The 15,484-nt window shown below is 40.8% G+C and overlaps 1 protein-coding gene across 1 annotated transcript; it reads left to right on the top strand.

The window, feature by feature from the left end:
- Positions 1–3,936: 3,936 nt before the first annotated feature.
- Positions 3,937–13,578, top strand: LOC116521995 (vomeronasal type-2 receptor 26-like). Its single transcript, XM_032236584.1, has 5 exons — positions 3,937–4,200; positions 4,539–4,994; positions 8,145–8,372; positions 9,044–9,170; positions 12,677–13,578. The coding sequence occupies exons 1-5, from the start codon at positions 3,937–3,939 to the stop codon at positions 13,576–13,578; spliced, it is 1,977 nt and encodes a 658-aa protein (XP_032092475.1).
- Positions 13,579–15,484: the final 1,906 nt, after the last annotated feature.

Genomic DNA, 15,484 nt, shown 5'->3' with positions numbered 1-15,484 from the left:
GTCTAATCCAACCCCTTCCCCAAGCAGGAGACCCTATACCATTTCTGACAGATGGCAGTCCAATCTCGCCTTGAAAACGTCCAGTGATGAAGGTCCCACAACCCCAGAAGGCAACTTGTGAATTGTTCTCACTGTCAGAAAATTTCTCCTTATTTCCAGGTTGAATCTTTCTTTGATCCACTTCCATCCATTCTTCCTTGTCTGCCCTTTATACAGAATCTGAGATGTTTAAAAATCACTCTACCCAGATTATAAATTTGACGTTGAAGCTGCTTATTGTGTGTGTTTCTCTTTCTTCTTGTTTTCACTGAAATATTAGGAGCCAAAAAGGAGAATATTTGAAATGATTCAACCCTGAGCTTTACATATTCTCCTTTATTGGTAATGAAATATAATTTTGGTGAAATTTGGGAGATTTCTTGTATAGGAATATCAGATTGTTAGATGCTTGGATGGATTATTTGAAGAGATAGAAAAAAATACAGATAGTCCTTGACTTACAACAGTTTGTTTAGTGACTATTCAAAGATACAACGGAACTGAAAAAACTGATTTATGACCGTGTTTAAAAGTTACGGCCTTTGCAACATCCCCATGATCATGTGATCAAAATTCAGATGCTTAGCAATTGGTTCATATTTATGGCGGTTGCAGTGTCATAAGGTCATGTGATCCCCTTTTGTGATATTTTGACAACTGACAATTAGGGTTGCAAGTAAGACCCCCAACGAAAGAATACTCTGAGTCTTGAAAGTTCCATTTTATTAGAGATGTCATATTGGCACATCTGGGAAAACCCGAATCTGAAAGTTTCCAAGCTTCCTCCACCCAAAAGAAAGTTCAATTCCCTGCCCAGCACCCACATGTCCATCACATGGCCCAATCAGGCACCGTCCCAACTGGAGATCCTTCCCGATCACACCCCTCCAGTTGCAGGCCAAGATGTTCTTGACTCTCTGAGAAAGGAATGTTATTATTACTATATATCTCTCATACTCCATATAATCCCTCCTCCCAATTTCCCACAGCATTAAATGTGGCAGGCCTGAAGGCCCAATGCAAGTGATGGCTTCCAGGCCTGACACTAACAAGAAGTCCACGAACAGGCCAATTTTACCTAACAACTGGATTATTAATTTATCAACTGCAGTGATTCACTTAACAACTAAGGCAAAATGGGGCAAACCTCACTGAAAAATGTCTCCGAAATTTTGGGCTCAAGTACGGTCATAAGTCAAGGATTGATTTCTTTTGGTTTTTTCATTTTAGCAAAGACAATGGACTATTATAGCTTTTCTCTGTATATTAAATTAATCCCACTTTCAAGATCATATCTTTCTGTCAGCCCTTTGTAATTAAGCTTTATGTGATTTAATAAGTTGGCATCCATGTGGAGGTTGATGTAGATCGAGGTAGATAATGTAATTCTCAAAAGCCAAAGTTTCTGAAACTTTTCTGGCTATAAGGTCGAGGTAAGAAAAAAGAAGATTGCAAGGCAAGAGAAAGAAAATGGCACTTGCTTATGGAAACTAATTGCAACTCTTACAATAACCATGTACAGATTTTACACAAACACAATTTGCTGAAATCCCCAGGGAATACAGTATAAGGTTATAATTTGCAAATCTCTGTATTTCAGTGGTGTTTCTTGACATCATCACACCTGAACAAGGATGGGAAGGAGAAAAAACTCCAGAAAAGCCTGCTGCACTTTAAAAGATCCCTCAAAATTTATCTTGTGCCACTGAAATCAAGGAAACCACTCTATTTTATCTTTACTTTTTTAATTTATATATCTTCCTCCTTTTCACTGGACGTTTCCCATTAGGTCTAACCAAGACAATTTTTTTTTGCAAACTTCACTGCTTTATTGTGTTGACCATGTATTTGAACAAATGGAAGGATGGCTCAGGTCTTCTGGCATTTAACCTTCTTCTGCTCTTCTTTCTACCTGGCAGTGTCAATCAGAGTTTGAAATCAATCTGCCTCCAGCCCAATAATGTTCACAGGAAATTTTCCACCTCTGGAGATGAAACATTACTTGGGGGATTTTTTTCCTTTGTCAAACCTGATGAACGTACCCAAAGTTTCATAAAAGTGCCAGTAATCTCTGAATATGGATCGTAAGTGCCTCGTTCTTCCTTGAGTAAAATGCAATATAATTCAGACAAAGGTGGTAGAATGTAGCGAGAAGGTAGATTATACTAGTTCAATTATGGCACTGCTAGTTTGGCTGTCATATTTACAGATGTTAGCTATGTTGATCAGGTCTTCCATTGAGAGATGGTCCTTAAGAAAACATTCATGTGGGATCTTCAGATGTTACAACGGACTCTCTAGAAACCTAAAGATGCAACTTAGATTTTTGGAAAAAATAAATGCTCCCAGAGCAAATGCTCCTTTCTCTTTTTATTTTCTGCTTAGTTTATTTATTGAGAACAAAGGAAAATGAGTAATGCTATCATATTTTTTTAATCTTTCATAGATTTTTAAATAAATATTTGTAAACCGATCAAAGAATATTGGCTACTAGAAATACATAATATGCCTATTACATATATTATATAATAAATTAGAGATATAATAACCTGCTGTCATAGCAATAACAATTCAAATAATAATAATATCAAGAATAATAATCTCCATTTCAAAAATGGAAATAGCACAAAGTTCGTGGGGAATAGGATCATTTCCTCCTAACCCTTTTCCATTGAGCAAATACTGGGTTCTTTCATATCATCTATTTGACTAGGATCAGAATTCACAAATTAAAATCCAGGCAACTACAATCCTTTCTAGTAAAGTATTGGTAGCACTTTCTCAAAGGAATACAAAACCAAGAGACTCCTTTCTGAGAAATTGCAATGCACATCATCATCACCAAGTTTTATTAGCTGATGCCATGGGCTGAAGAAAAGATGATACAATTCAAAAGAACAGTGTAAAGATCTATTTCTATCTTAAACATTGACCTATATTGATTGACGTGGGTAGTAGTTGCATGTAAACTTACTGTATACAGCAGTTCTAGAAAGATCTAGATATTTGATAATTTTATAAACTCTTTAATATACCTTTCCTATGAAAGAAGGAAGTTCCAATAAATCACCAAACTCTGAACTAAAAGTTTCATTTATGGACCTGACCATATAATTTACTGCCCAAAATTAACATTTTGTTTTTAGTTGTGAAGTCATGTCTGACCCATCGCAACCCCATGGACAATGTTCCTCAAGGCCTTTCTGTCCTCTACCATCCTCTGGAGTCCATTTAAGCTCATGCAAACTGGTTGTTGGAATAAATCATTAGTGCAGGGAACCAATTGTTAAATTACTTGAATCCCACCACTGACTAGGGGTATAGGGCTGGTCTTGCTAATCAGCGACTGTGGAGATGGTCAGAATAATGTGCAAAGCCAAAAGTCTCTTTTCTTGAAATTCAAAATTAATCTCTGCTGAATAAATTGCTGAAATTATCCTCACTGATACCTGGGCAAACAATAGATTCAAAGTCAAGGTAAACTGCTCCAAACTCGATTACAGAAAATATGACTTCAGCAACAGAGTGGTCAATTCCTGGAATGTACTACCTGACTCTGTTGTTACATCCTCCAACCCCCATAACTTTAACCCATAAACTGTCTACCATCGTCCTCACCCCATTCCTAAGAGGTCTGCAAGGGGGCTTGCATAAGAGCATGAGAGTGCCTACCATCTCTGTCTTACTCTTCGCATCTATTTGTATCCATTTCCTGTGTTTATGTCCAAGTTTATACTTATACCTGTAGTCTCGTACATGTTTCACAAAGTAACTAAATAAAAATAAAGAAATATATAGTTTGGAAGTAAATTTAGTTCTTTTTTTGTGATTTGTTTTTCTCCACTTCTGCACTTTCATTGCAGCATAATACCAAAATATGTCCAGCATCCTCTTACTATGTATTTTGCTATTGATGAGATCGAGAAAAATGCCAAGGTCTTCCCCAACCTCACACTAACACCGCTGATTGTTGAAACTTGTTTCAATGCCATAAAGGCCAGTAAGTTTGTTTTAGATTTTCTGTTTCTGAGTCAAGGGAGTCCTATCAACTTCAACTGTGTTGGAAGAAGGAATCTGAACTTCTTGCCTATCATTGGTGACCTCACCTCACTCAATTCCATCCAGATGGCCCACATGTTGAACATCTACAAGTTTCCACAGGTATGACCATTTTCCACAGATCAACTTGTTTGACCAAAAATCCTCTCGTGTGTGTTTTTTTCCTTTCTTGTTTTTTCTTTGGTCTTTCTTCTTCTTTTTCTTTTCTTCTTATGAATCCTAGCTTCTTTCAATTTTAGCCAGTCTATCGTTTACCAATTCTGAATTCCCAGAATCTACCAGCATGAATCTTACGATATCTTTCTTTATATAACATTTGATGGCAACCTTTGGGATGTTGCAATAAAGTCATAATGTCATGGCAGAATCCAAGCTCTTTTTCTTCATGATCACAAAGGGGACTCTCAGCTTAATTTTCTATGCATCATTCTTCCCAATAGATCAATTATGGTTCCTTTGACCCAGTCCTGAGTGATAAAAGGCAGTTCCCTTCCTTTTTCAGCACGGTTCCCAATGAAAATTTGCAATACGAGGGGATTGTTCTTTTACTAAAACATTTTGGATGGAACTGGATTGGCCTCTTGGTCTCAGAGAATGAGAGTGGGGAAGCCTTTATTCAAAATCTCGAACCAAAGCTCTTCCAGAGTGATATTTGCATTGCTTGGATAGCGTTGATCCCAATTTTAGCAGATGCACTCTTAAATAGAGGTTTCATTCAGGAACGGATAGACAACGTAATAGACATTATCTTACAGAAGAATGTCACTGTATTTCTTGCTTCTGGAACTGCCCAATCAATGGAGATTTTACAATGGGGACTTTATTTGCGTGAAGCTTACCAAATGACCCCAATAGACCACAGAGTATGGATCATGACCTACCAGTGGGATTTCACTGTGAGTTTATTGCCAATAGATAGCTTTCTAGTTCAGACTTTCAATGGTTCCCTATACGTCTCCCTCCATACAAGGATTGTGCCAGGATTTCAGGAGTTTCTTGAGAAAATAAAACCTTTGGTTCATCCCTTTCAAACGTTGATTGGTTCTGGGAATTTGTGTTTGATTGTTCACTGCCTCCATATCAGAAGGGTGTTAAACGCTGCACTGGGAGGGAAAAACTCAAAACAGTCTCTGGCTCTGTGTTTGAAATGACCATGTCTGGAGAAAGCTACAATATCTACAATGGGGTTTATCTTGCAGCACATGCATTGCAAGCAATGCATTCAAAAGAGCAAAAAGAGCAAAGCCAGCTCCTCTGAGGAATCAGGATGCATCAAATCTTCAGCCTTTGCAGCCATGGGAGGTATGTCATTGCTCTTCTCAGATACATTTAGAGAAGCCCTGAAAGGGATGGGGTAGGATGGGAAGGCAACAATAGATAGACAATCTGGATTTGTTTCTCTGTACCAACCAATATCTATTAGCAAATATTAGCAAAGCTGCAATAACTGATGCAGTTCAATAATACCTAAGAATCATCTCCAAAGTCAAACCAGCTCCAAAAGGAACTATGTTTGGAGATCTACTATTTAATGCTGTTTCAGAGAGTGAAAACTTATTAATTTTATGCAGCCTTTGGCAGGCCGAAGCATAGTTCGTAAAATTATCTACTACAATGTTCTACCTGTCAATGACTACTTCAGTTTCAACCACAACAGCAAAGAATAGATACAAATTTAAGGTAAACTACTCCAAACTCGATTGCAGAAAATAGGACTTCAGGAACAGAGTGGTCAATCCCTGGAATGCACTACCTGACACTGTGGTTTCTTCCCCAAACCCCCACAACTTTAAGCTTAGACTGTCTACTGTCGACCACACCCCATTCCTAAGAGGTTTGTAAGGGGCTTGCATAAGCGCACCAATGTGCCTAGCATTCCTGCCCTGATATTCCCTGGTATTCGTATTTCATGTATTCATAATCTTGTATGTATTTGTATCTATTATCTTATACACGCTTGACGAAACAAATAAATAAATAAAACTCTCACAACCAAAATCTCCCAAAATTTAAAAGAACAAAATTAAAAGTTTCTAGGTTGTCTCCTTACTCTTCGTTATAGAATCTCCTCCCATCTCATTGTGGTGAACAATATTTCTGTTCTTTCAAACCTACCTACTGTGCTATGGAACTGTTGATGTACCATGTATATAGTAATAAAAACTTTTACATATATGGTAATCCCTAAAATTTTGTGAATCCTTAGGAAGTCTTAATATTTCTACATAAACATGACCTAAATATATAACTGGTTTTATGCATAAATCCTAAAACTAGATAAGGAGGACTGAAATAAACCTGATGATTGAATTATTGGGTAAAATGGCCCAACACTTCATATTTGTGCTTGCAGAAATAAATATATGTGGACCTGAAATCACTAGAAGATCATAATAACTAGGTTGTGTCTTTATCTTAATGAATGAAATTTCCAATTCAAATTGGTGCATCGATTTGCAGTGTAACCCTTTGAATGTATTGTATGTATTTGACAGTCCAGATATATGGGACAGGCAGGATTGGAAAGACTAAGTTTGGATTTGGATTGGATTGGATTTATTAAATTTATAGGCCGCCCAATCCCAAAGTACTCTGGGCAGCTTACAGAAAATGAATTTTAAAAAGAGTTAAAAACAAACAAAGAAGAACAGATTAAAAGAAGCACATCATGCACCCAGTCTAATCAGGGCTGGACCTCAGTCGAGAGGTCAACAGCCCCAGGCCTGCAAGAATAGCCATGTTTTAATAGCCTTTCGGAAGGCCATGAGAGTGCGTAGGGTCTGGATCTCTGGGGGTAGTTTGTTCCATAGGGTCGGAGCAGCTACAGAGAAAGCTCTCCCCTGGGGTACCGTCAGCCGATGTTGTCTGGCTGATGGCACCTGGAGGAGGCCCACCCTGTGTGATCTTATTGGTCATTGGGAGGTGTGTGGCAGAAGACAGTCTCGCAGATATCCGGGTCCTAAGCCATGTAGGGCTTTAAAGGTAATAACCAACACCTTGAATCATGCTCGGAGACCGATAGGGAGCCAGTGCAGCTCGCTTAGGATAGGTGTAGTGTGGGTGTACCAAGGTACACCCAGTATCGCTCGCGCGGCTGCATTCTGGACTAATTGTAGTCTCCGAATACTTTTCAGGGGCAGCCCCATCTAGAGCGCATTACAGTAGAATGTCTACAACACTCTAAGTAATATTAATTTAAGGAAGTTATTGATTCATGCGAAATAAACTTTTACAAAGCTGTTAGTCAAGAATAAGAGGTGGAGAGCAATGTATTCCCTGTCCTTCCCTTTTCTTCCCATCACATGTAATGGATATCTTACCTTATTTATGTGGGATTATCTCTTTCCTCCAATTGTTTAAAAAATGTGTGTGAATCTGATGCTATAAATTTTAATTTTATTGGTTACTATATTCTAGTTGAATCAATACATATTAGGAAATTGTTGGATCTGATAGTACTGAAATTTAAAATGGGTTGTGGTCCATGGGTTGAAGAGATTTCTGAATCAAACCAGAAAGCAATTCAGTTAAAATTCGGATAAGATTCAGTAAAGAAACTCAGTTGGGATTCCGACAGGGGTGGGTTTCGACCGGTTTGCACCGGTCCCTGCGATCCAGGTTGGTCGCGAACCCGAAAGTAACTTCCAGGAACGGCGAAGCCCCCGCCCCGTGCCCGCGCGCGCCCGCACACCCGCGCCCGCTCCTTACCCGGTTTTTACGAATTCTGCGCTTTCCACGCATGCGCAGAATGCATACAGCGCCTGCGCGAATCCTCCAGGAGCAGCTGGAGCATCGCGCAGGCGCTAGTACGCATGCACGTGCCATGTGCCTGCACGCACCGCGTGCCTGCACACGCGCGCCACGTGCGTGCCCGAGTACGCCGCGTGCGTGCACATGCGCGCCGCGTGCGTGCGTGAGGACGCCGCTGGCCTCGTTCCAACCGATCCGGTTGGAACGGGGCGAGAAACCCACCCCTGGATTCTGAACAAAGCCAAACTTTGAGGAAGATTAAGATAACTGATATGACTTCTCTCTCTCAAATCCAGCTTCATTACTTTCTGAGAAACACCCGTTTTAATAACAGTGTGGGAGAAGAAATCTTCTTTGATGAGAAAGGGGAGTTTGACCCGGGATATGACATCTTCAACTATGTCTCCTTCCACAATAAATCCTTCCAGAGAATCCGGATTGGAAAGATGGTCTCCAAATCTCTTGATGGGAAGAAATTCACTATTAATGAAAATACCATTGTGTGGAATCACAAGTTTCACCAGGTAGGAAATTTGGTAAATTCTAACTTGGTAGACTATTATTTGGAGGTGAAGATATTCTTCTCCAATGATCTGAAAGTCCATAAATGAAGGACAGTGATAGTACTCAGGAATCTTGTGGTTTTGCTAGATATTTGGGGTAGTCTTTATGAAGACCTCTACATACCAAGAAGAGCAACAAGCATGATTAGGGGGCTTAAATATATGAAGAATGGTTGCAGGAATGGATATGTCTTAGTAAAAAGATGGAAGATGTGGTAGCAGCGTTCCAACATCTAAGGAGCCATGACAAAGAAGAGAGGGTCAACCTGTTCTCCAAAGCAACTGAAGGCAACTGGGTCTCGGGAGGCAGCAAATAAATCAGGGGCAGAGGCTGCTAGAGGTGGTATTTGCCGGTTCTCCTAACTGCTCAAAATTTCTGCTACTGGTTCACCAGAACCATTTAGAACCAGCTGAATGCCATCTCTGATGTGTTTGCAGAAAACTCAGAACTCATCCTAGGAAGCGGATGATTTGATGTAAATATGGAGACTCTCCAAATGCATCTTGGGACATGTTGACATCAGAAGATTACGGCATCTCCCTGAAAGTACCAAGTTCTTTAATAAAATGGAGAACTTGTAACATCTTGATGAATCCCATTCCTAAAGTTTCTTGGTTTTTTGTTTTTTCAGGTACGTCCCCGTGCCAGATGTGTAGAAAGCTGCCGTCAGGGGTACAGCAGGGTTGTTCAGGAGGGAAAACATATTTGTTGCTACAATTGTAGACAATGTCCTGAAGGAAGAATTTCAATTGAAATGGGTAAGTAAAAAAAGATACAGCTGTTGTAGGAAATGACAGGACACACAAGCCAGCTCTTTAGAGAAGGAAAAGTTTATTTACGCAGGTTCATAGCAAAGAATAAATGGCCTGAACACCGAGTGAAATTCAGGAACTTCCTTATATAGTTTATCACTTTCAGCTAAAGCCATCTCTTAGTTTGGAAACACCCCTCAAGATTTGCCCTTGAGTTACAGAAAGTATCTCTACAGGATGTCATAATACATGGGTCAGCTAACGGACATGCATAGCTCAGTATTTTGAGGAACTAACAATATGTGTCTACCACACAAATTAACAGCCAAGCCAGATGATGGGCTAAAATAGATGCTTTACTTCAGCATATTACATGTGCAGACTTCCTTCTAACTCGTGTCTAACTGCACTATATCCTAAAAGCAAACCTTGCAATTTCTATATGAACAGTTAAAGCTTAATATTGTGAAACCCTAGTTTGGTTCGGGCTTGAGGCCTACTTCGGTTCAGCCTGCCGCCTCACAGCGGAGAGTTGAGAGCTTCCAAATTCAACTTTTCTTCATTCTTTTAATCTTTGCTATCCATAATGCTGTTTCCAGTTAAGTAAACCAGTTGTTGAGAAGGGAAGATATTGGAAGCAAGGTCTATACTCTGGCACCCCCTGCGCATTTACAACCTCTGTATCCATCTGGCGCAAAAGCCAAGAAAGTCCTGCTTTGCAGCTGCCGCTACTGCTCTGGCTGCAGCCTCCCTAATCACTACTCCAATCATTATATCACCCCCAACAGCCCCCTCATCCTCATCACTCTCAGCCTCCTAACCCAGAACAAATGGTTGTTTCTTTATGTCCTTTTTCTCCTTACATCGCACATCCTGTCCTGGCTTAATATATTCACCAGCTATGCCTTCCTCCCTTCCTCCTTCCAAAACTGCAGCAGCCACTCCCCCCACAGGCACAGGCGCATTAATGCCCAGCACTAATGGGAGCATGGGCGCATATGGAGGAGGCCTCAGGAGTTCTTCCTCATCTTGCACTTTTTCAATTTCAATTTCAATTTATTGAAATTTGTGTGCCGCCCACTCCCTTGGGACTCTGGGCAGCTTACAGGCATGATAAAAGAAGCACTTAAAAATTAAAATAAAAGATACAATTATTAAACTTCCACATCATCCATTCTATCAAAGTGGGGCTGGATATTGATCAACAGCCCCAGGCCTGCCTGGAACAGCCAGGTCTTGGTGGCTTTACTGGAAGGCCAGGAGAGTGGTAAGGGTCCGGATCTCTATGGGTAGATCTACCGTTTTCTACCCTTTACATTCCCTGATCTCAGGCACCTTCACTTCCTTAGTCTTTTTTGACACTGCCTTCAATTTTCATATTTCAGTATACATATTCTACAATACCCTGCTATAACCAAAACCCCTCATAATTTGTCTCCCATTAGTTGTTTTGTCGTTAAATCAACTCATTACAGTTTTCAACACCAATACTCTGTGGAGAATAGACAGCATGAAGTTTCCCCTTAATTCCAAAAAACTAGGAAACAGCTTGTGTCACCTGAGCTGTGAAGTAAGGGTTCACATGCTTCAGGAACAAAATGAACAGGTAAAATCATTTAAACACAAAATAACTACAAGGATGAAACTTATCTCATGTCCTTTTGGATTGGAGACATCTTAGTTTCAATTACCTTGAGGGTGCACAAAGACTTAGATACACCTAAGAATTCCAAGAGACAGTTCATCAAATTAATCGTCCAATTACCTAGGTCTTCCCATTCAATAGGCTTTCCATTAACATTAACTCCTTTTCAGCCCGTATCTCTCTTACAGACCTCATAACGAGCTGTGTAAGCAAGGATATTATGCAAGGGATAATATCCTGCGATTCCACATAATAAAAGCAATAGCATTTTTTTTAATCCAACCTGTTCCTGGTAGCCAAGAGAACCATTCAGAACCCTGTGGTCTTTAACCAATTCAGGAAGCTGGGTTTCATAGTACTTTAGGTACCCCTCCCCAGACCGCTCCTGATTTATTCATATAGAAACAGCAATCTTCTCCCAGGAAATCACATAGCCCACCTTTTTCAGCAGTTAAAAGATCTGCTGAAAATACTCATCAAGACCTTTCAGCATATACTCCAATGGCGTGCAGGGCACATTGCCATTCCCACCCATCCTAATACACTACCAGCGACCTGAGGCCCCAGAAGCCGGAACTCAATGGCCATCTGCAGGAACTGCGCTGGTTTAACCACCCACACAACCTACATGGACTTCATTAGGACCGCCGTCCCGAGTCGGGGGAGGTGCTCAGGACCCCTCTTCTATCTTCCAATGAAATAGCTACAACTCCAGTTATATATACTCGCATGAGACGTCTTCACAAAGCCCTATCCTGGCCAGGATGCAGTTCAGACCTCCTTCCCTTCCCTTAAGGGATCTTGGACTTGTCGTCAGCAGCGTTGGCCCCAGCGAGGAACCACAGCTGTCTCCCAGAGGTTCAATCCCCCGTGGTGCCTGGAGAATGTTCGGAGGTGGTCCCTTGCAGGGTTCAATGGGTCAGGCTGCCCTCAGCGAAACATCGCCTCGCTCAGTGTCCCGGCGGAGGAGTAGCCAAAAAATGTTGTAGGAAATGACAGGACACACAAGCCGGTTCTTTAGAGAAGGAAAAGTTTATTTGCGCAGATTCATAGCAAAGAATAAATGGCCTGAACACCGAGTGAAATTCAGGAACTTCCTTATATAGTTTATCACTTTCAGCTAAAGCCATCTCTTAGTTTTGGAAACACCCCTCAAGATTTGCCCTTGAGTTACAGAAAGTATCTCTACAGGATGTCATAATGCATGGGTCACCTAACGGACATGCATAGCTCGTATTTTGAGGAACTAACAATATGTGTCTACCAAACAAATTAACAGCCAAGCCAGCAGATGGGCTAAAATAGATGCTTTACTTCAGTATATTTCATGTGCAGACTTCCTTCTAACTCATGTTCTAAAAGCAAACCTTGCAATTTCTATATGAACAGTTAAAGCTTAATATTGTGAAACTTTAATTTGGTTTGGGTTTGAGGCCTACTTTCGGTTTAGCCTGCCACCTCACAGCGGAGAGTTAAGAGCTTCCAAATTCAACTTTTCTTCATTCTTTTAATCTCTGCTATGCTGTTTAGGGGAATGGGATTGGAGTGAACTGCAGTAGATTTTTTTTTTCAAAGGTGGGTCTAATTCAAATACTTGTATAAATCCATTCTATTTTGATCTCTTTTCTTGGTTGAGGGTTGCAATTCTCTCCAAAGAACTCCCCCACTAATCTGCAGTTCAAAGAAATAGATATGCAGAAATAACAAGCCAGAATCCATACACTTGTTAAGAAAAGGTTATTGTGTAGGGGACTGTAGGGGTCATGTGGACTGTGAATTGCATCCCCAGCCATGATTTATTTCAGTTAGCTGTATATATATTGTCCTATATAGTTGGAAATGACAAGGTCTTCTTCATGTATTTCAGATGCAGACCAATGTGAGAGATGCCCAGAAGATGAGTATTCGAATGCAGAAAAAGTCCAGTGCCTTCCCAAACGGTTCAGCTATTTATCCTATGGGGAACCCTTGGGAATCGTTTTGAGTTCTCTGACTCTTTTCTTTTCAGCAATTCTTATTTTGGTGGCAGTGACCTTCATTCTACATTGGGACACCCCCATTGTCAAAGCCAACAACAGGAATATCACGTGCATCCTCCTTTCCTCTCTCCTGCTGTGTTTTCTGTGCTCTCTGCTCTTCATAGGTCAGCCTGGGAATGTGACTTGCTTTCTCAGGCAAACTATGTTTGGCACCATTTTCTCTCTCTCGGTATCTTGTGTCTTGGCCAAGACCATCACGGTTGTTATGGCTTTCCTGGCCACTAAGCCAGGAAACCAGATGAGGAAATGGCTAGGAAACAGACTGGCAGGATCCATCATTGTCTTCTGCTCCTTTAATCAAGCCGTTATCTGTATGGTATGGTTGATCGTATCTCCTCCCTTCCCTGAATGGGACATGGATTCACAGGTTCAAGAGATCATTGTTCAATGTAATGAAGGCTCAGATGTCATGTTTTACATAGTCCTGGGCTACTTGTGGCTCCTAGCCATCATCAGTTTCACTGTGGCTTTCTTTGCCAGAAAACTGCCTGATACTTTTAACGAAGCCAAACTGATCACCTTCAGCATGCTTGTGTTTTGTAGCATTTGGGTATCCTTCATCCCAGCCTATCTGAGCACCAAAGGGAAATACATGGTGGCTGTGGAGGTCTTTTCCATCTTGGGCTCTACTGCAGGCCTCCTGGGCTGCATCTTCCTGCCCAAGTGCTACATCATTCTCCTGAACCCACATCTCAACACAAAACAACACCTGACTAGGAGAATAGATTAATAGTTTAATTTTACCTTAGATGATTCAGTCTTTATGTGGTGATGAAAAGCATCCATATGGAAAGTCCAAATATTCAGGAAGGCAATTGCAATAATGCTATTCAATTATATCCTTTTTCTGTTCTTTATGTATGCCTTATATATGATAAATCCTTAAGGCTTTGTATGAGCTGAAGAATAATAGTGAAATCCTACTTTGTATTTTTTGACATTTCCCTGGTGATCATCAGGAACCATGCGGGAGACTCCAAAACATTGGAGAAGACAGCCAGAAACAAATAATAGAAACTTTCTCCTGTCATATATGCTTTGCATCTTTGTTGCATGTAAGAAAGGGGCAGGACATTGTTTTCTCAGTCAAAACTCTTTATCTTCTCTGTTTGGTGCCCCTTACATTCACCTTCATTGAAAGGACTATACTCCATTGCTGCTTTTGTTGATGTTGATATAAATGTTCTATTATTCCATTAACTTCTGCTGTAGTTTGACTGGTATATTATTTTGGTATTTACTCTTCATGTTTATTCCAAAGGTATCCCTGTGATGATTTCTTTACAACATGAAAAATGTATAAGGAAATATGTAAAAAAGTATAAAAATGTATAAATAAAAATGTACAATCATAGTTTAATAATATGACAGCAAAGAAGCATGTCTTTTGCTTGGCAGGCCTGTCCTATGGAATGCTTTGCCTCTTGAATTTTGGCAGGATGTTACCTTTCTAGTAGAGGTGGCATTCAGCTGGTTCAGACCAGTTTGGGTGAACTGGTAGTGGAAATTTTGAGTAGTTCAGAGAACCAGCAAATACCACTTATGGTTGGGCCTGCCCTCCCGCCCCCATCATTCCCTGTCCTATATTCCCTTGTTTTTTAGCTCAGCTGATGCATTTGGCAGAGTGGATTGTCGTGCCTCAGCTGGGGTAAAAAACAGCTCAGCTCACCAGTGCTGACCCCGAAGGTAGTCTTTGAAGGCTGCATGCATATGTGCACAAAGCACGAGTGCACAAACGAAGCACTCTCTCATAGAACCAGTAGGAAAAGATTTGGAATCCCACCACCGCTTCCTAGCCTTTCATAAAGCTCATTAGACCACGGTTTTTCTGCCAAGATGCGATACGATTGGATGACTATACATTAGAAGTGTGATTGGATGACATAATTTCTTGTTTTTAATACTTTAATTTAAAGTTGTAGTTTAAACATTGGTTTATATGTTCTTTTAACTTAACCATCAAACAGGGTTGGTTAGAAGATGGTTGGCTGTTCTGACACACACACACACACACACGGCTTGTGAATAAACCAGAACACTGGCTTGGCTGTTTGCCACTATTTAATGAATGCGATAACCAGTCCTTTGGCTGAAGGCCCAGGCAAACTCATGTTCAAGATAATCGGTTGGCAGCAACCCAGAAGCTCCAAGAAAGCAACACAGATAATTCCACAAGACATGGCTAGAACACAGATTTCTTCAATAATAGTTCAAATGGTTGTTTCCTGCAAATGTCCCCTCCCAACCCCTCACTTATAAACCCAGGCACAACCACCTGTGCATAATTATCGTCTATGAGACTGCCTACGGAGTTGCTGCTTCCGTTTCTCAGCCCTACACAATCTAGCATCAGGGACAAACTGCCTCTGATCCTCCCCACTGCTCCATGCCTCAAGCGCCTCCTGGTGGCCAACCAGCCTTTCTGCTCCCTGCTCCGAGTCTGAACCCTGCCCAGGGTCCTCCACATCTTCCATGGCAGACTCATATGGTTCCTCGCTATCCGAGTCCATCAGCAGCTCAACTGGATCCTGCTGGGCCACAACAGTTGGCTATATAAATATTTGAAGGGGATAAAATAATAAAAGTATGATGATTGCATTGGAATTTTTAATACTTTGGGGAGATGTAGCATGCTA

This window comes from Thamnophis elegans, chromosome Z (genome assembly GCF_009769535.1).
Source record: "Thamnophis elegans isolate rThaEle1 chromosome Z, rThaEle1.pri, whole genome shotgun sequence".
Lineage (NCBI taxonomy): Eukaryota > Metazoa > Chordata > Lepidosauria > Squamata > Colubridae > Thamnophis > Thamnophis elegans.
The sequence above is the reverse complement of the archived record's forward strand: the minus strand, read 5'-3'. Positions and strand labels throughout refer to the sequence as shown.